General features: G+C 39.7%; 6 protein-coding genes and 1 non-coding gene across 7 annotated transcripts; 3 read left to right on the top strand and 4 right to left on the bottom strand.

Annotated features, from left to right (window-relative positions):
- Positions 1–1,066: 1,066 nt before the first annotated feature.
- On the bottom strand, positions 1,067–13,358 carry LOC111431396. The gene is made up of 6 exons (XM_023068018.1): positions 10,686–13,358; positions 10,465–10,520; positions 5,626–5,991; positions 5,218–5,579; positions 4,057–4,716; positions 1,067–3,492 (listed from the first exon to the last, which is right to left on the bottom strand). The coding sequence occupies exons 1-6, from the start codon at positions 13,030–13,032 to the stop codon at positions 1,542–1,544; spliced, it is 5,742 nt and encodes a 1,913-aa protein (XP_022923786.1). The 5' UTR covers positions 13,033–13,358; the 3' UTR covers positions 1,067–1,541.
- On the bottom strand, positions 3,835–4,803 carry LOC111431369 (glutathione S-transferase U9-like). The gene has a single exon (XM_023067989.1). The coding sequence runs from the start codon at positions 4,731–4,733 to the stop codon at positions 4,026–4,028; it is 708 nt and encodes a 235-aa protein (XP_022923757.1). The 5' UTR covers positions 4,734–4,803; the 3' UTR covers positions 3,835–4,025.
- LOC111431368 (glutathione S-transferase U9-like) lies at positions 5,018–6,023 on the bottom strand. The gene is made up of 2 exons (XM_023067988.1): positions 5,626–6,023; positions 5,018–5,558 (listed from the first exon to the last, which is right to left on the bottom strand). The coding sequence occupies exons 1-2, from the start codon at positions 5,950–5,952 to the stop codon at positions 5,175–5,177; spliced, it is 711 nt and encodes a 236-aa protein (XP_022923756.1). The 5' UTR covers positions 5,953–6,023; the 3' UTR covers positions 5,018–5,174.
- Positions 6,217–6,297, bottom strand: TRNAL-CAG. The gene has a single exon. It is a non-coding gene; the product is annotated as a tRNA-Leu (tRNA).
- Positions 6,361–9,964, top strand: LOC111431363 (pentatricopeptide repeat-containing protein At1g74600, chloroplastic). The gene is made up of 2 exons (XM_023067983.1): positions 6,361–9,134; positions 9,363–9,964. Exon 1 carries the CDS (start codon positions 6,436–6,438, stop codon positions 9,112–9,114), a length of 2,679 nt encoding a protein of 892 aa, XP_022923751.1. The 5' UTR covers positions 6,361–6,435; the 3' UTR covers positions 9,115–9,134; positions 9,363–9,964.
- A 173-nt stretch (positions 13,359–13,531) lies between the features above and the next one.
- LOC111431364 lies at positions 13,532–16,758 on the top strand. Its single transcript, XM_023067984.1, has 4 exons — positions 13,532–13,778; positions 15,175–15,855; positions 15,950–16,048; positions 16,250–16,758. The coding sequence occupies exons 1-4, from the start codon at positions 13,629–13,631 to the stop codon at positions 16,607–16,609; spliced, it is 1,290 nt and encodes a 429-aa protein (XP_022923752.1). The 5' UTR covers positions 13,532–13,628; the 3' UTR covers positions 16,610–16,758.
- A 646-nt stretch (positions 16,759–17,404) lies between these two features.
- On the top strand, positions 17,405–19,274 carry LOC111431365 (protein PHYTOCHROME KINASE SUBSTRATE 3-like). Its single transcript, XM_023067985.1, has one exon. The coding sequence runs from the start codon at positions 17,678–17,680 to the stop codon at positions 18,905–18,907; it is 1,230 nt and encodes a 409-aa protein (XP_022923753.1). The 5' UTR covers positions 17,405–17,677; the 3' UTR covers positions 18,908–19,274.
- Positions 19,275–19,371: the final 97 nt, after the last annotated feature.

Here is a 19,371-nt window from a genome sequence, read left to right as displayed (position 1 = left end):
TTAAGACAAGAATAAAATTTTTGATAAAATAATGAAAAAAAAAAAAAAAAAAAAGAGTACAGCTTTTCCCTATATTGTTAGGAATAAAAATGGGCATTTTAAAACTTTTTAAAGAGGAAAGAGGAAAGAGGACAAAATGTGTGAGGAGGGAATATTGGGCCAATTAGGTAAAGTTGGAGCCCATAAAACAAAATAGACAAGGTGGGCCCATATGGAACCCATAAAACAAAATAGACAAGGTGGGCCCATATGGAACCCATAAAACAAAATAGACAAGGTGGGCCCATATGGAACCCATAAGTAAGGCAGCATTAGGTGTCAAAATCCGGATGTAAGTGGAAAACTTTGAAATGTGAATGGGTTGAAAGGGACAACACCAAAGATTGTTCAAACATAACGAACCAAAAACAAAAATTATTTGCATTAATAATAATAATAATAAAAAATAATAAATAAATAAAACTATTTTATTTATGACATGTAGACATAGTTACGCTGAAACTTCTCACACTTACAAAGTACAAGAAAAAGATTATACATCACAAAAGCAGTAAAAAAAAAAAAAAAAAAAAAAAAGCGATCAAGTAATACAAGACATGAGTTTTGGCATCAAACGAAAAAGCGGACATGGACAACACACCTTAAACAAGGATGACCGTGACAAAGTCTACTCATAACCAAAGCTTTAATCCAACAGCCCATCTGCCACACTCAGCACTTCATAAGAGGAACAATAAGGAAAATATTAGGGCCTTCTCAATTCTCTCTACAATGGATGGTTTGATGTTTGGAAAGAGGTGTGAATTGTGGATCACGAACTTATGCCTTCATTTGCATTCAACCAGCATAAGATGAAACCCTAGCACACCAACTCCTCCTGATGCAAGTAGTACCTCTTTTTGCTTTGATACTAGAAAATGTTAGTTTTGAACTGAAAATATTGTTGAAATGCAAAATCTAAAAGAAGAACTATTTTGAGAGGATGTATATGAGATACAAGAGGCCAGGCACAAGCAGATTATAGAAGGTGGGAAGTTACCACAGGAACTGACAAGGTGAGAGAGGCTAGAACATAAACAAAATATGGAAGCGGAAAAATTGTTGAAAAGTAGAAACGAGCAGCAATACCAACAAAACCTATCGCTAAGTAGAACCACATGGTTGCATGCATACAAGACTAATATCTTAACCTATTGCCTTTCAATTTCAATGATCAACATCCGTAAACCTACAACACAATATGACAATCTCTAATGACCACCGACTCTCCCAAAGTTAGAGGTCAGAATTTATACTTAGTACCTCCCCTTCTGCACTATAGAATTGAATTCCCCTTTTCTAGGATTGTAACCTTCCAAAAAAGAATATATTACTCAACAATATTCTTTGGGCTTGCTAACTTTTGCAAGGACCAGTGATCTGTTGCAATTCCATTGATGAAGCAGGTTATCCGTTTTCTGGTTTGATTCTGATATCAGCTTATTTGCAGGCTTTCCCTTCTAGCATAGGATGCTAATTTCAACTCTAGTTTACTTAACTAATTACCAGTAGTCTCTGCACGAACATGAACCATGTGTGAAAGAGTGGAACCGACTTCTATCTCTCACCACAATTTCTACTTCATACACCCTAGAAATCAGCTTCATCACAGTGTGACAGTCCCTGCAAATTCTTAAATTCTTCACCACTCTTATGCCTCTTCCTCTTGGCAGCCTTACCATCCCAAAAGCAACTGCTAGCTTCTCACTGTGCTGTGAAACAGAGTCTTCCTTTTCTTCCACTTCTATATCATGCAATACACTTCCAACTTCTGGAACATAACCTCCTTCTATCCTCAGCCTCGACATTATCTCCCTTAGTTTTTGATGTGCCTCTTCTGCTATGTCATTTTGCTTTTCTCCTGCAACAAAACTATACATGATTCTATCGACTTCAATCATGCTCCAACCAGGAGTTTTCTTAAGTTTCTGGTGAGTCATTGATCTTCTTAAAGTGGCAACATCCTTCCATTTCCCCGCAACTGCATAAATGTTTGACAAAAGAACATGATCTCCAGAGTTTTCGGGGTCGAGTTCAAAGAGTCGCCTCTTTACTTGCCCTGCCAGTTCTAAGTTACCATGAATGCTACAAGCTCCAAGAAGTGTCCTCCAGACAATATCATTCGGTGAAACTGGCATTTGAGACACAAAGTCAAAAGCTTGCTGCAGCTTACCAGCTCGACCATAAAGATCAACTATGCAACCATAATGTTCAATTACGGGTTCAATACCGTAAATATTTACCATCCTTGAAAAATAAGAACATCCCAAATCAACCAATCCAGCATGGCTACAAGCATACAAGATGGATATAAAGGTGATACCGTCGGGCTTAATATTAGACTCTTCCATCTCATTAAATAATCTGATTGCTTCCTCCCCGTAGCCATGCATTGCGAGCCCCGTAATCATGGCTGTCCAAGAGACAACACTCCTTTCCAGCATATTATCAAAGATCAAACGAGCCATATCCAAATTCCCACATTTAGAGTAAGTATCGATCAGTGCATTACTCACTGAAACAATATGCAGAAAGCCAGATTTTTCAACAAACCCATGTAGGATTCTTCCAAACTCGAATGCCCCAGCTTGTGCACATGCAGAAAGCGCACCTGTGAGGCTTACCTCATTTGGTCTCATCCCTTCCTGCCGCAACTCCCTGAAAAATGCGAAAGCGTTGTTAAAGCTGCCATTATGAGCGAACCCAACAATCATACTACTCCACGAAACCTCATCTTTCAAAGGCATTTTCATAAACACCTCCCTGGCTAGCCGAAGCTCACCTGCTTTTGTGTACCCTGCAAGCATGATGTTCCACGAGGTTAAATTTTTTATGGACATCCGATGGAACACTTGCTCTGCATCCTTAACGTCCTCGCACCTAAAACACGCAGCAACAATGGCATTCCAAGCAACAATATTTGGTTCAATCATTTCATCAAACACCTGCCGTGCAAAGGCCAAACTTGCACATTCAGCATACATGCTGATCAGTGTCGTCCCAACAAAAAGATGGGTATCCAGACCAAAACCAATAGCTTGGCGATGCAATTGCAACCCATTTCTGAGAGCCCTGCAATTAGCGGCAGCTTTGAGCAGAAAAGCAAAAGAGAAACTATCGGGTAAAGCCATGGATTTGCGACGCATTTCAACAAACAGTAGAAGGGCATGAGAGGGGGTGTCAGAATCGGAAAGTCCACGGATGAGTGTGTTGTACATGAACACATCTGGATTTCGAATGTCAAGGAAGAGGCGTCCAGCATAGCGAACAGAATCAGGAAGTGTAACTGCACAATGAAGAAGAAGCTTGCCGGCGACTAATGGGTCGGAATTTAAGCCTGTTTTGAACGTAAAAGCGTGGATTTGCTTCAAGGTTCTAAGAGATCTGCATTTGCTGAATAACGCAAGGCAGTGAAGTTCTCTGCTATTCATTCTAACCCGGAATTTAGCAACATGTCATTTGTTCATTTTATTTTATTTAAAATTCCATAGTCCTCTAACTATTTTATTTTATTTTATTTTATTTATTTATTTTAAAAATCTTAAAATAAATTCTCCTCCACTCATTTCTCTCCATCCTCTCCTCGTGTCGTCCATCAAGTCTCTGTCTCACACAGCGTTTCATCAGTCGCCGTCTTCTGCTCGCCGGAAGCCGACTCTGTTCCCGGAGAAGCCCCGTGGCATTATCTGAACCCAGCTAGTGGGCAAATTTTACTCATTTCTAAAGCAACTTTCCATTTTTATAATCAAGAAGTCTCATGGCGCTCAGGATCTTTCCATTGTGGCAAATTTAAAATTGGATACTAATAAATTTCACGAATATCAACGAGTTTATAGAAGGTTCAGTACATAAATTAGACAACTTTTGAATATTTTTGCAAACTCATTCATATAAGTCGATCATCCATGGATCAATAATCTTATGGAGACTAAATTTAGGTTTATTTATGCAGTATTCATGCTGAGGCAGAGATGGAGTTGCAGAAGTTAAGCAGCGGTGGAGCGTAGAGCCTTTTGCCTGATGAACTGAAGAAGCGCCAAAACCTTTTCCTTGGGAGCCCCTGCCTCCTTTGCAACTGGGTGCTCCTTCAACCTGTTCAACCACGAGTACATAATTGGGATCTTCTCTTCTTCAACAAGTTTCATTCCAGAAAACTCTTCGTGAATCTCGTACATTCCAAGTACTGTCAGCGTCACTATGTCCAAGAATCCAAGTTCGTCGCCGTTCACAAATGGACTGCCCTCTGCCTCCGACAGCAAACTCTTCAACCCCTGTTCTTCAAGAACTTTCAACTTCTCTTTCACTTCCTTAATGGCTTTCTCCTGTGCTTCCCCTTCAGTCGTCAACGATAAGAAGAGACCCTCAAACACCTGTTTCTGAACGAAATCAGCCCAGAATCGAATCTGGGATCGTCTGTAGGGATCTTGAGGTAGAAGGGGAGGCCCATTATTCTTCCAAACTTCATCTATGTACTCCATAATTACAAAGGATTCGCAAATGGGTCTTCCATTGTGGACGAGTACAGGAACTTTCTTGTAAACAGGATTGAGCTTAACAAGCTCTGGGCTTTTGTTCTGGATATCTTCCTCCACATACTCAAAAGGGATGCCTTTGATTTTGAGGGCGAGTTCGACCCTCTTCGCAAAAGGGCTCGCCCACATCCCATGAAGCACCACTCTGTTTTGCTCTGCCATATCTTAATCTTTCCTCTACCTGAGCTTTAATAAAAAAATGTTTTAAGGTTGTGTGATCAGTCGAGTCCCTCCCATGGAAGCTATAAATAAGGAGTTATGTTCCTGTGTTGGCGGCGCTAAGAAGACTCTGGAATTTTACTGGGTCTCCTCTTTTCGTATTCCTCAAGGATGCTCCCAGGTCAACGACAGCACTACGTCGGAATCTTCGAAGATGATGTATGCAGTGACGTTCACAAGTACAAATCTAAAATTTTAATAGTAAGGCAACTATTTGCAGAGGGAAGTAGTAGATAATTTTGCCCCTCATGGGCTCCATTAGAGTAAGTTGGCACACTACAAGTACAAATCCTTATTGAACAGAGTGAAACAAAACGAGAACGACACAGCAGAGACAACACTTAATTTAATTAAGAAGACGAGCAGTGAGAGGAAATGGATGAATCAAGCAGCAGCAGAGGAGCTTAAGGCGCTGTGCCTAACGTACTGAAGAAGCCCCACAACCTTGTCCTTTGAAGGTAAGATGTCCTTGGTAAGAGGATGGTGTATGAGGGAGTTGAGCCATGAGGCCACGCCGGGGGTCTCCTCTTCATCTATAATTTTGACCCCCAAGACCTCTTCGTGGATCTTGTAAGCTCCAAGAACAGACCACATTACTATGTCCACAAACCCCACTTCCTGTCCGTTCGCAAATGGTCCACTTCCATCTCCCAACAGCCTCTTAACCCCATGCTCTTCAACCACTTTGAGCTTCTCTCTCAAGTCTTTAATCGCCTTCTCTAGTGCTTCCCCTGCCGCCATCACTACCTTAACCGATGCCTCGAACAACTGCACCAACCAAACCAAACCCTGTTAGAGGAAGAAAGTGCATGAATAATGAGAATGAAATGAGTACCTGTTTGTTAATGAAATCAGCCCAGAACCGAAGCTGGGCTCGTTCGTAGGGATCTTGCGGCAGAAGGGCAGGGCCATGATTCTTCCACGTTTCTTCTATGTACTCAAGAATCACAAGTGATTCGGAAATGGGGTTGCCATTGTGGACAAGCACGGGGACTTTCTTGTAAACAGGGTTGTATTTCAGGAGGGTTGATGGGTTCTTGTTCTGCAGATCTTCTTCCACATATTCGAAAGGGATGCCTTTGATTTTAAGGGCAAGTTCCACCCTTTTCCCGAAAGGACTAGCCCACATTCCATGAAGCACCAATGAGCTTTCCTCTCCCATATCTCGTCTTCTTCTTTGCCTCTCTCTCCCTCTCTCTCTCTGATCAGCTCAATGAATGAAACTGGTTCTGCTTCTTCACTCCTATGGAGGCTATATATATATATAACTAACGTATATGTTCTAATTTCAAGAATAATTCAGCCCTCACTAATCACGTGTATGGCATGAATCACGTGTCTACCCCTCACTAATAATTATGAAACATTTTTTAAATTGTAATGTCTATTAAATATATAAAACTTTTGTAAAAAAATGATATAAAACTGTCAAGAATGGGATTCGAACCCATGCCCTTTCGGACCAGTACCTGAAACTGGCGCCTTAGACCAACTCGGCCATCTTGACTTATTTGTTCGGTTTGAATATTTTTTTAATAAAATTAATAAAGAATTACCTAATTCATTCATAAACCGTTTTTCTTCCGTTGTTTTCCCGCTCTATGCAAAGTCGTTACACTCCTTCCCTATCTCCAAATGAGCACAAATGAATTTTACTGGGATTCCAACCTTCGTAAATAAAACACTATTATCCCACCGTAGATTGATTTCCTCCGTCGCTACTGTAGACAATGCGTCCAGTTTTTCCTTCACCAAAATTGAAACTTACCCTCTTTTCGACCCTTCGCAGTTGCTCAGTGATTATGTAAAATCCAGAAAATGCTCTTTGAGGAACACCAAAGTTCTACACGCCAAGTTACTCCGAGCAACTCTTCTTCATTCCAATATCTATGTTTCAAATTCTTTGCTGGATTGCTACTCAAAGTCTAACTCTCTGGACCATGCACTCAAGCTGTTTGATACAATGCTCCACCCAAATGTCATTTCTTGGAATATCCTTATCTCCAGTTTCAACCACAACTTCTTGTATTTGGATTCGTGGAGAACATTTTGCAGGATGCATTTCCTAGGTTTTGAACCCAGCGAGATAACGTATGGGAGTGTTTTATCTGCTTGTGCTGCCATTCAAGCCCCAATGTTTGGTAAGCAGGTCTATTCACTTGCTGTGAGAAATGGGTTTTTTGTTAATGGTTATGTTCGAGCAGGGATGATCGATTTGTTTGCAAAAGATTCTAGTTTTCTGGATGCTCTAAGGGTGTTTCATGATATTCATTGTGAGAACGTGGTGTGCTGGAATGCTATTGTGTCCGCAGCTGTAAGGAATGGGGAGAATTTTATGGCTTTGGATCTTTACAACACAATGTGTCGTGGGTTGTTGGAGCCTAATAGTTTCACGTTTTCTAGTGTTCTAACTGCGTGTGCAGCACTTGAACATCCTGAATTTGGGAAAAGAGTTCAAGGGAAAGTGATTAAATGTGGCGGAGAAGATGTTTTTGTAGAGACAGCCCTCATTGATTTGTATAGCAAGTGTGGAGAAATGGATGAAGCTGTTAAAATATTCTTGCGGATGCCCATTCGCAATGTGGTCTCATGGACTGCCATAATATCTGGTTTTGTGCAGAAGAATGATTACTTAATGGCCCTCAAGTTTTTCAAAGATATGAGAAAATTGGGGGAGGAAATCAATAGCTATACAGTCACTAGCGTGTTAACTGCATGTGCTAATCCAGCCATGACAAAAGAAGCAATCCAACTCCACTCCTGGATTTTAAGAGCTGGTTATTCTTCTCATGCGGTGGTGGGAGCTGCTTTAATTAACATGTATTCGAAAATAGGAGCTATTGATCTTTCTATGACTGTTTTCGGAGAGATGGACAATCAAAGGAATCTCAGTTCTTGGACAGCTATGATTACCTCATTTGCACAGAACAATGATAAAGAGAAAGCAAGTGAATTGTTCCAAAAAATGTTACGGGAAAGTATGGGACCAGATACATTTTGTACCTCTAGTGTCTTGAGTGTGACCGACTGTATTACCTTTGGGAGACAGATTCACTGCTTCACGCATAAAACTGGATTAATATTTGACATTTCTGTCGGCAGTGCTCTTTTCACAATGTATTCCAAATGTGGCTATCTAGAGGAAGCTTTTCATGTTTTTAAAAACATGGCAAAGAAGGACAATATTTCATGGGCATCGATGATGTCCTGTTTCTCAGAACATGGTTATGCAAAAGAGGGCATCCAATTATTTAGAGAAATGTTGTTTGAAGAATATGTTCCTGATTATATGATTTTAAGTACAGTCCTAAATGCATGTTCTGTTCTTCATTCTATTCAAATAGGCAGAGAGATTCATTGTTATTCTGTTCGTTTGGGTCTTGACAAAGATGTAGCTATTGGGGGTTCGCTTGTGACTATGTACTCAAAATGCGGCAACCTGGAGATGGCTCGGAGGGTGTTTGAAACACTGCCCGAGAAAGATAATATTGCATGCTCTTCGTTGGTTTCAGGATATGCTCAACACAAGTGCATCAAAGAGACAATTTTGCTATTCCAAGATCTACTGGAGGCTGGCTTAGCCATCGATCCCTTTTCAATCTCATCCATACTGGGAGCAATTGCGCTTTTAAATAGGCCTGGTATTGGGACTCAACTCCATGCAATCATTACGAAAGTAGGCTTGGAGAAAGATGTTTCTGTTGGGAGTTCGCTAGTAATGGTATACTCCAAATGTGGAAGCATAGAAGACTGCTGCAAAGCATTTGAGCAGATTGGAAAGCCTGATTTGATAGGTTGGACAGCCATGATTGTGAGTTATGCCCAGCATGGGAAAGGTGCTGAAGCCTTATGTGTCTATGAACTTATGAAGAAAGAAGGAATCAAGCCTGATCCAGTCACCTTTGTTGGGGTTTTGTCTGCTTGTAGCCATAATGGTTTGGTGGATGAAGCTTATTTCCACCTTAATTCGATGGTGAAAGACTATGGTATACAACCGGGACATCGACATTATGCTTGTATGGTTGATCTTCTTGGTCGGTGTGGGCAACTGAAAAGGGCAGAAGAACTGATTAACAATATGCCTATTGAACCTGATGCTCTCATTTGGGGAACTCTTCTCGCTGCCTGTAAAGTACATGGAGATATTGAACTTGGAAAACTAGCGGCAAGAAAGGTGATGGAGTTGAAGCCAAGTGACACTGGGGCTTATGTCTCTCTTTCCAACATCTGTGCTGATATGGGCCTGTGGGAAGAGGTCCTCAACGTTAGAAGCCTTATGAAGGGAGCTGGAGTGACGAAGGAACCTGGTTGGAGCTTGCTGTAAGAAGCTATTGTTCATAGTTTGTAAGTCCTTATAGCTAAGGATTTTCCCTTTTTCTCTCTCTCTTTTTTTTTTTTTTTTGTTTTTGTTTGCACGTCTTGATTTTATTTAGAACGTCCTTGGCATGAATACCAATGAACTGCAGTATGAATACTCGAAGAGTTAGCAAAACAGCAAAAGATGTTTAGCTGACCTTATTGATTCTGATTTCATCCCATGATCTAATCCGTAAGTTTTGATAATTATGACAGATCTCAGAAAAACTTGTGGGACAAGCTGAGTCCAGAAGGAAGGCTCTTGGTCAGTTTTAGAATATTTTTTTATAAGAGTTTCTCGGTGATATGGTATAAAGAGAGGAAGTCTTTTTGTTCTATATCCACCTCAGTACCTCATGTTTGGTTCTTAAATCAGAAGACAGGAATGCAAGCAACAGACATCGTGACTTACTGATCAGGCTGGATACCGGAAGTGACTCAAATTGACTATAGATGTAAGGTCTAAAGACTTTTACCTTTTCCCCCTTTGAGATCTATTACTTTAGCGTAATGGTTTATTCAAGGCATTGCTCGACATATCTTGTTATAAGATAGTCAACCATTGGCCAAATAAAGTCGACCCTTTACCTGAATTTATCTATGCCCTTTTCTTTACTCCTACTCTCAGAGGAAAGGCTTCACTGCTTTTGTTACTTTGTTCAACTTCATGGCCACTTCTCTGTCGTGTGTTCATTGTATTTCTAGTAAGGAATGAAATAATAGAGGGCCACACTGCAACACGTTATACTAATCAGGGTTTTCCTGATTTTTGTAGACTTGTTTTGTTCTTTTGAGAACCAAATATGAGAATTCTGTGGGTCAATTGAGAAGGCAAAATATCTGTAAATCTTCAAGTAATAGTCTTCTGTAGATTGACAGATGCCAAGGATGCGTATCTTCACAGCGTCCTACAAGTAATTGAATTCTAGGCTTGCTTTTTGGGGGGATGTTGAAATTCCCACACGTACAAATTTTGAAAGTTTTAACATAGTTTTTTCTTTTCTTTTCTTTTCTTTTTTTTTTGCTAACACGTAGTCATTCAAGTTTAGCGCAGCCATTTGTTGGTTTGAAATATGTTTGAAGATAATGATTATGAATGATACCAAAATTCTACTATATTGACTCGAGCTGGTATTGCTCAAAACTTGTTTATTCATTATAATTTGTGCAAGGTAAGAAAGAGAATGATACCAAAAATCGTACCATATTTTAATTCCGACCAATATTTGTGCCTGAGTTAGGGATCACTCTTTCCCTCTATACATTTTCAATAGTAAAATGCACAATTATCCTTAGACATCGTCTGCAGATTCTATACCTTCTCACCTGTGTAGGCAATCAATCTTTGTGGATTACCAAGACGATTCACTGTCCCTAGAAAGAAGTAGCACCCAAAGGAAGACACCTTATATCATCTAACAGAACTAGCAAAGCATAAGTTAATAAGAATCGATTTGGTGGATAGATATGAAACACTGCATAGACCTTTTCTGTATTGAATGTGAGATCTAATAACTTCTACTTACATTATGATCTTTTATATAGGTCTATGAAGATTCAAATGCCCCTTTCCTGGACCTAGGGAAGGGCTTCTCTTGAACTTTTTCTTGTCCAGCAACTTTTTCTTATCCAACTTTCTATCCCGAATTCCATCATATAACAGTTCATAACTATAGTATGTGATATGGGACTTCTTCATTAGATGCTCCACAACAATTTTAGGTGCAGCTACTTCCTTCTTGTCAGCTTCAAAAATTGAGTTCACTTCTTCCGGAACAATGCCATTCTGCACCATAAGGTTTATAATACCCACTGCCTCACTTAATCTGTGCTTCACACAAAGACAGTTCAGAACCCTTCCACAGGTTGTAAATGATGGAACCAATCCTTTATTGATCTTTTCCAGGAGAAAAGTTTGTGCAGGGTCAATGTTCCCTGTTTTGCAGTATGTATCTATCATGACACGATAGGTGTAACTGTCTGGAGCACAGCCACAGCCACCCATCTTATGAAAGAGCCTCTCTGCCATACTGACATTTAACTTTTCACAAAAGGCATTGATCATAATGTTGAATATAGCCGTTGAATATGAGAATTTGTATTCTTTTTCTATTGTCACAAATAGCTGATAAGCTTTCTCCAGCTCTCCATTACTGCATAACCCACAAATCAAGGTGCAAAGGGTAACAATATCTGGGGTCAAGCCTCTAGTTTTCATCTCCTCAAACCAGTCCATTGCTTCACCAACTTTTCGAGATTTACAAAAACTTTCAATCAATATGTTGTAGGTAATTATGTTCGGTATACACCCCTTCTCGAGCATCGCTTTAAAAGTGTCCACCACATTGTTTAGCTTTTTTGCCTTGCAAAGGCCATTTAAGAGCGTGTTATATGTAATCACATCAGGAGTTATACCATGACTCAACATTGTGTCTAAAGTCTCAATGGCTTTGTCCAAGTTAAGGTGTTTACAGTAACCATCAATCAATGTATTAAAGGTAAATATATCAGGAATACAACCTTTGGCAATTGCATCGTTCAGAAATTCACTGGCATCAGATAGACAACCCATCTTGCACAGCGCATTCACAACTAGATTGTAAGTCCAAATATCAGGGCTACAACCATGCTCCAGCATATCTTTCATCAGCTGCAAGGCCTGCAAAACAAGTCCCTGCTGGGACAACCCTTTTACTAGTGTATTATAGAGAACAATGCTATGCTTAAATCCTTTTTCCATTGCCTCACTAAATACAGCCATGGCTCGGTTCATATCTCCATCATCGCATAATCCATTAATTAAAGAGCTATAGGTGAATTCATCAGGCACGAACCCCTTAAACATTGCATCACGGAGAATTTTATCTGCATTTTGCATCATACCCATCTTGCAAAATCCATCAATAATTGTATTATAGGTAAATTCATTGGGCTCAAACCCATTATTCACCATTTTACGCAAATAACACTCTGCTTCTACTAGCTTCGAATGTTTACAGAAGCCACAAATTAGTGTGTTATACGAAACTACATCGGGAGTTAGACCTTCTGATATGATGCTCTCCAACAATCTAGCAGCCTCATCTATTGCACCTTTTCTACAAAGACCCTGAATGAAGATATTGAATGTGAACAGATTTGGGCACACTCCCCTCTTCAGGACCTTGTTGAAGAGTTTTTCACTTTCTTGAACATTACCCTTCTTACAAAGAACATGGATGAGCTTATTAAATGTTAAAATATCAGGACAAATACCTTGCTGGAGCATTTCGTGGAACAAATGATACGCCTCAATTTGGCAGTTCTCTTCATAATAGCCACCGATCACAGCACAATATGAAACAGCATTGAATTCACATCCCTGGCCAGGCATGTTATTAAGCAGCCTTAGTGCAGCACTCGGCCTACCAGTTCTACAAAAAGACTTTATCCTAATTGTGTGAGTATAAACATCGGGAAGAATTCCAATATCTTTCATCCTCATATACACTTTGTGAGCTTGATTGAAATACCCGTAGTCAACTAAAATGTTCATGATTACATTATATGATTGAACCGATGGCACACAGTCATAAAAATCCATCCTTTCGAACACATTCACAGCTTCTTGAATCTTTCCTTTCCTTCCATAGTCCCTCATAATTCCAATATAAACTCCTTCAAGCATTTTATTGTCGACATTCTTCCTCATTTCAGCAAGCACATCCTCCATGGCTTCAAACTCTCCATGAAGCCCAAGCTTCTCAATCATGCACTTATACGTTGCCAATGTGTGCTTGAAACCATCTTCTGTTTTCACTTGGTTGAACATTTTGAGTGCTTTAAGGGGATCATTTTGATATCTTATTACAGCAGCTACATGTTTTGGCTGCAATGCTCGATTCATTCTCAATAAAGGAATTGAGATATGAACACAAAGCTCTTAAAGATTGTTTTCTCACAAATCTTTAGGAATTCTAAGGGTTGATCATTATGCACAATATAGAGCAGTAACCAACAAACTCCATTAGTTTCTGAAAAAACTATGCAAACTAGGGAAGGAGATGTTGGCGTCGTATCTCTCTGTTTTCATCTTCCTCCGAGATTAATCATTCATAAAGGTCGAAATTGACAAAAGCACCAATAACTTGAGTAGAAGAAAAAAGTTACTTACTTCGAAGCTCCAGTCGAGTTTTTCCAGCAGACGGTGGCCGAAATGAGCATTAGGTTAAATTAATCACAGTTGGGATTTAGGGTTTTAACAGGAGGATGCTGTAAATGAAACTGGAAGTGGAAATGGATGAAAAAGAGGAGGATGAAGCCTGAACTGATCAAGAGGGACGGAACCCACTTTCCTTACACGTGGCAAGATTTTAAAGGCGTGTGTATCAAAATAAATGTGGTGCGCGTAACTCTGGATTACCAATCGTCGTTCTCATCTCATAGTTTCGAGGCTTGTAACTTGGCTGATCAGTCGCTTGGGTTTTCGTCGTAGAGAGAACAATGGCGACGTCAGGACAGTGGCTGGAGAAGGCGTTGGACGATCTCTGCAAGAAGATGGAAACTGGTTGGGGTCTTGATAAGGATATGATTTCGGGATTGGTCTCGTATTGTGAGCTCGCCCAGCCCCAAGACGCTAAGGAGTACCTTGATGTAAGTTTCTTCTCTTGGCTTTCTCTTTTTCAATTATCTGAATGATTGATTTGTTTCTATCAATAAATTTCGCGTCTGGCTTTAGATATTGTCGCTGTATTAGGAGTCTCGCTTCGTCGCCTTGAGAACTTTATGGATTATTATTTCACTGATGCGAAATTGTGACATTTAGATCGGAAAGTGAAATGTTGACGATTGGCCAATTCATCACGATCCATGCTTGGATTCCCAAATGAAGTTTTTCAGCAATCTTTGGCTTTCTATTGAATTTTGTTTGTTTTGATGGAGGAAAACGAATTTAGTATCTTGTTTTTAACAGTGATGATATTAAGAAATATATGTTAGTTCTTGATATTTGAGGATTTGAGGTGTATACTCAGCTCAGTTCGTTCATCATGGTGTGTGAAGATATTAACTTCCACCCCATGTTTTGCTCATGGCTTCTCTTAACATCTCTTTATTTTGTTCCCCAAAATATTTCAAGGTTAAGTAAGGCTGACATAATGTGCGAACGATTTCAGTTTAAGATGCTGCAAGTAATTTCTTTCTTTCTTGCGGAATCAAATTGAAAAATCAACACAGTTCTTATGGATTATTCAATTGAATTACTAGTGAAATGAACCTGACCTTTTAGGTTGATCTCCCTCATTGTATATCTCCTGAAGTTAGGGCAACTTGGAGTCAACTTCTCATCCATGTTTTTAGTCTGAAGTTCAAGTAATGATGGTTGCAATGTGTTTCTCGTCCAGTTTATGCAACTGCTTCTTGAATCTAGGCCCGTATAATCCAAACTTCTTGTCCGTTTAGAAGGTGCAATATTTTGAAACAAAAATATTAGATGCTATAAAATTGAGACTACTTTAAGTCCTTCATTTGTGCAAATTGGGCTGAAGAAAGATCTTTGATGCATGCATGTATTCAAGCTTTTGCTTATATGTAACCTTCTGAGGTGAAACTGGAAGTAAGATCCCTAAGGTCACTACCTTCTGAGCTTGTCTTAAATTTTATTTCCAAAGTCACACACACCCCTTTCAAAAAGAATAACGTTGTTATTAAGTTTCTGTTTCCCCTTTCTTTCTCTCTAACCACTCTTTCATGTAATTATAAATTTGCATGCAAATATCGTATAAACTGTGAACTTATGATTTTGGTAATTGCAAGATGCTTATTTTAGAAAATTCCTCGCTACAAGATTGACTTCTTGCGCTGAGCACTGTTATTTCTTTGTTAAATAAATTAAAACTTTCTTGTAAACATAGGGGTTTTAGTTACTTGTTCCAATCCAAACGTGGGTAAGGGAAAAGGAGAGGTGCAAGTTGGTTATCTGATTGTTGGATCGTATGACTTCTCTTTTAAAATGAATTGGTGTTCAATCCTTGGATTTACTTTTCTGCAGAACATCATAGGTCAGGAAGTTGGGAAAAGTGTGATAGTTGAGTATTTACGCCTGCGAGGCTACTCTGACCCCTGCAGCAAAACATTGGATGTTCCAACCTCAAACTTACACGCCTATGTCAAGCCACCCTCCCATGAAGGTTCTTTTGGCGGATCCAAGAAACCTGTTAAAACACCAAAAACCATTTCTATCTCCAGCAAAGAGATAGAACCGAAGAAGGTCGCAAGCTCTAGTAAGGTGGAAAACCAGGTTTCATCGGACACTCGCAACTCATTGTCTGGTAAAGGGAATCAGGGTACTTCCAAAAAGAAGAAGCCTGCCAAAGCTGTTTCTCTGGCTGAAGCTGCCAAAGGATCATTTGTGTTCCAGCAAGGAAAACCATGTTCATGCCAAGCTCGTCGTCATAGGCTAGTAAGCAATTGTTTATCATGTGGCAAGATTGTATGTGAGCAAGAGGGAGAAGGGCCATGCAGTTTTTGTGGTTCCCTTGTTCTGAGAGAAGGGAGCACGTATGCTGGTATGGATGAAGGTTTTACCCCACTTTCAGATGCTGAAGCAGCAGCTGAAGCTTATGCCAAAAGGTTAGTTGAATATGATAGAAACTCTGCTGCAAGGACATCTGTAATTGATGATCAAAGTGATTATTACCAGATTGAGGGCAACAACTGGTTGTCTAACGAGGTACTGAATTTTGACGAGAAAATTTGACTGGCAAATTATTTTGAAGAGAAAAGAAAATTGACTGGAAAGTTTATCATTATTATTTTGGTTTCAGGAAAAGGAACTTTTGAGAAAGAAACAAGAGGAAATTGAAGAGGCTGAGCGAGCTAAACGAAACAAAGTGGTTGTAACCTTTGACTTGGTTGGCCGCAAGGTAATCATCCTTTATTGTTGACTTGATATTTTCTACCAAATGATTAATTATGTTTTAGTTCTAGCCAACAACATATGGATAGACCACCAACCCTTGCCCTGAAATGTATTATTGGGAAGTTAGCTTCTCCTAGTTCCCACTGCATTTTGTTCTCTCTATCTTGATTTTGGGTTAATGAATTTTGGATTTGACCTTCTGTAGGTTCTTTTGAATGAAGATGATACTTCTGAACTTGAATCGCGCAACAGTATCTTGCGGCCACCAGATGAAAGAGAAGTGAACAGGATTAAACCAAACCCATCTCTTCAAATACATCCCGTCTTCTTAGATCCATGCCCCAGAGAAAAATCCACCAAACCCAGAAACTCAAACAGAACCGTAAGCAATGGCATTTGCCTGGAAATTACTGGAAGAGTGCAGCATGATAGCAACGAATTAAAGAACTTTATGGTGGAGAATGAGTTGGAAACGTCATTCAATAGGAAAGCTTGGCAAGGGCCTTCGGTAAATCACAGGCCGCAATTGCAGGACAATTATGAATGTTCTTTAGATGCTCGTTGAAGCATAAGAGCTTAAACAGACTACTAGACTTGTGTTCAATTATCCTACTACCCTAATCTCAGTATAAAACTTTTCACTACAGAATATTTATCTTGTAATTCTCTTGGCCTCATATTTTGTGCTTTTCCTTCGAGAAAATTACCGTTCTTACCTTTGAGAGTAACACATTTTACTTCCCACCCGACAGCTAAGTGAAAGGAGGAAAACAACATATGTATGATTCACAAATGTCATATATGTCTATTGTTTATGTTTTTTGGATTGTTCATGCATGCATAGATAGATTTTGGAAAGTTTATAATTGAAAACCAACCCTAATTCAACATTATCCCTCAATATCCTTTTCAAGAGTAAAGGTAGTTTGTCAATGGAAATTCTGAAGTTTTATCATACTATCAGTGTGGAGATGGCCGAACTGGTCTAAGGCGCCAGATTAAGATTATGGACCGAAAGGGCGTGGGTTCAAATCTCACTCTCCACATTATTTTTTCTTCATAAGGACCATCTCGTTCATCAGCTGGTTTAAAGGTCTGGAAATTTGCAAGAACAAAATGTGAGCCATAGGGGAAAATTGAATTCTTCTTGCAATCCTTTGAAACTAAAAGAGCGTACCATGTGGCTTTTAAGCATAGAATTGAAGACAACAATGATATGGATGTGCATGCATCACAGTGTTTGTGTTTATAAAAGCTCATCTGAAACAGTTGGGAGAACTTTTATTCAGTTTACAGAACCATATCAACTGCTATAGTTAATGATTATTGGGTGTTGATGAAAGTCAAATCAAGTGCCCCATCTAACTCATCCAAGTAGGTCCCTTCTTCTTTTGGGTATCTATGATCCAATCCTTGGAAGAAGCCTACTTAAGATGGGAACTCCTTTCCAACTTGCCACGCAAATCTGCAGCCTTCTTTGCCTTACTCACTTCCTTTCCTTCTCATCTCTTTACTTCTTGAAAAGCTTGTCTTTGCTTTGAAATCTCCAAAGATACATCCTCAGCACTGCTCTTTGTCCATTCTCTACTTGTTTCTTGTTCGTTTTTACATCTTCCTGTGTTTTGTGTGAACTATGGAAAGTGAGTGCAAAACCCATCTTCCCAAGGTTTTCATCTCTTCATATCTTGAACACCATCAACTTCCTTCTGCTATCACCTCAAACCAAAACCCTTTCTTCTCCAAAAACATGAAGAAGACGACCATCACTGCAGAAGAAGAGATTGGAGTGTTCAGAGCTGAAAGGTACTATGGCATGAAACTGGAAGATGACAGCACAAGAGTTGTTGAGAATTGTGGTAGCAACCAGGCAAAGAAGAAAGAACAACGACCTGATGTGCAGTCTAGGAGACAAAAGAGCAGACCAGGAGCTCCAAGTGTGTCTTCTGAATCAAGTTGGAACAGCCAAGCTACCTTTTCATCTCAGAACACCCAAAATAAGACAAAAGGAAGAAGCCTGCTGGTCAACCTTACCTGCAACAGCTCCTGTTCTGATAAAAAATCTATTCTTGTCCATAGGAATATGTATGACCAAAGAGGATTGCAAGGCAGTGATGTCAGAAAAGAAGCTTCCAGGAATGAACAAATTCCTGTCATCATGGATGCCAGAATCAAGTTTCAAACAGTGAATTTTGTAAAACAAAAACCAAAAAGTTCAATTTCAGGTGGGTCAACTAGAGAAGAAGAGTTTATATTTCCAGTTTCAAGCTCTCAGTTGCAAAACTTTTCAAAGATCAAGGATGAAGATCCTAGAAAATCCATTGAAGTATTCGGCTCAAACAAGTTGGATAAGAAAGACTTAGTGGCTAAGAATCTAGAGAGGAAGCTGTCTGTTCTAAAATGGGATGCCATTCCAAAAGCTAAGGCCACTCAAACTGCTCCAAGAACCGATCCAATGATTGAAGATATAGGGAGCGATGCAAGTTCCGATCTGTTCGAGATCGAAAACTTATCTGGAAGCAATGGAAAGCCATTCACAAGACAGACTTCAGATGTTAGACCAAGCTCCATCACAGCTTATGAGCCAAGTGAAGGCAGCATTGAGTGGAGTGCAGTCACTGCCAGTGCAGCTGATTTCTCATCTGTTGCAGACTATGATGAAAAGAAAGTTACAGCCAGGACTAAAGCCACGGTATTGGACAAGGATTTGCACAAAAGTCACCCTACTGGACTGTTAGGCTGCAAAAGTCACAAGTCGGTCAGCATAGCTGAACCTGCATACAGAAATATCGATAAGTTGAATTCTGATTCTAGACGTTTCCCAAGATTGGACTCAACCATGATGGCTAGTAACGCGACAGGCTGAGCTGAGATCATAGTGGAACATTATGATTCTCCTATCAAATTATGTCTCTGCTTACACACAAAACTGTCATTATCTCATTGTTAAACACCACTACTCTTTTCTGAATGTGCAGAGGATTTCTACTTTACACCCTTGTAGTTTATGCATAATGGATAAGAACATGATCTAGCCTTTGAAAATGAGACAATCTTGATTTGCAAAGTCAGTAAGGTCAAAGAGGAACATTTACCTGGCAACAAAAGTCACCCTACTTGTATTTTTGTTTATGATTCATCGACTCACAGCCATTTTGGTGTTGCATGTTTCGTTTTTTAGTTCTGAACTGAGAGATACTTTTTGGAACAAAGCCACGACCTTTTAAGGTGGCCATGTAGCTTCATTATTCTTCCAAAAAAGATAAAAGGAAAGTGAAGGGCCTACAGGTTATGCGTGCCCAACAAAGCAATACATCGTTGAATGTCCCT

Source organism: Cucurbita moschata, unplaced genomic scaffold (assembly GCF_002738365.1).
Source record: "Cucurbita moschata cultivar Rifu unplaced genomic scaffold, Cmos_1.0 Cmo_Scf00036, whole genome shotgun sequence".
In the NCBI taxonomy this organism is placed as follows: domain Eukaryota; kingdom Viridiplantae; phylum Streptophyta; class Magnoliopsida; order Cucurbitales; family Cucurbitaceae; genus Cucurbita; species Cucurbita moschata.
The sequence above is the reverse complement of the archived record's forward strand: the minus strand, read 5'-3'. Positions and strand labels throughout refer to the sequence as shown.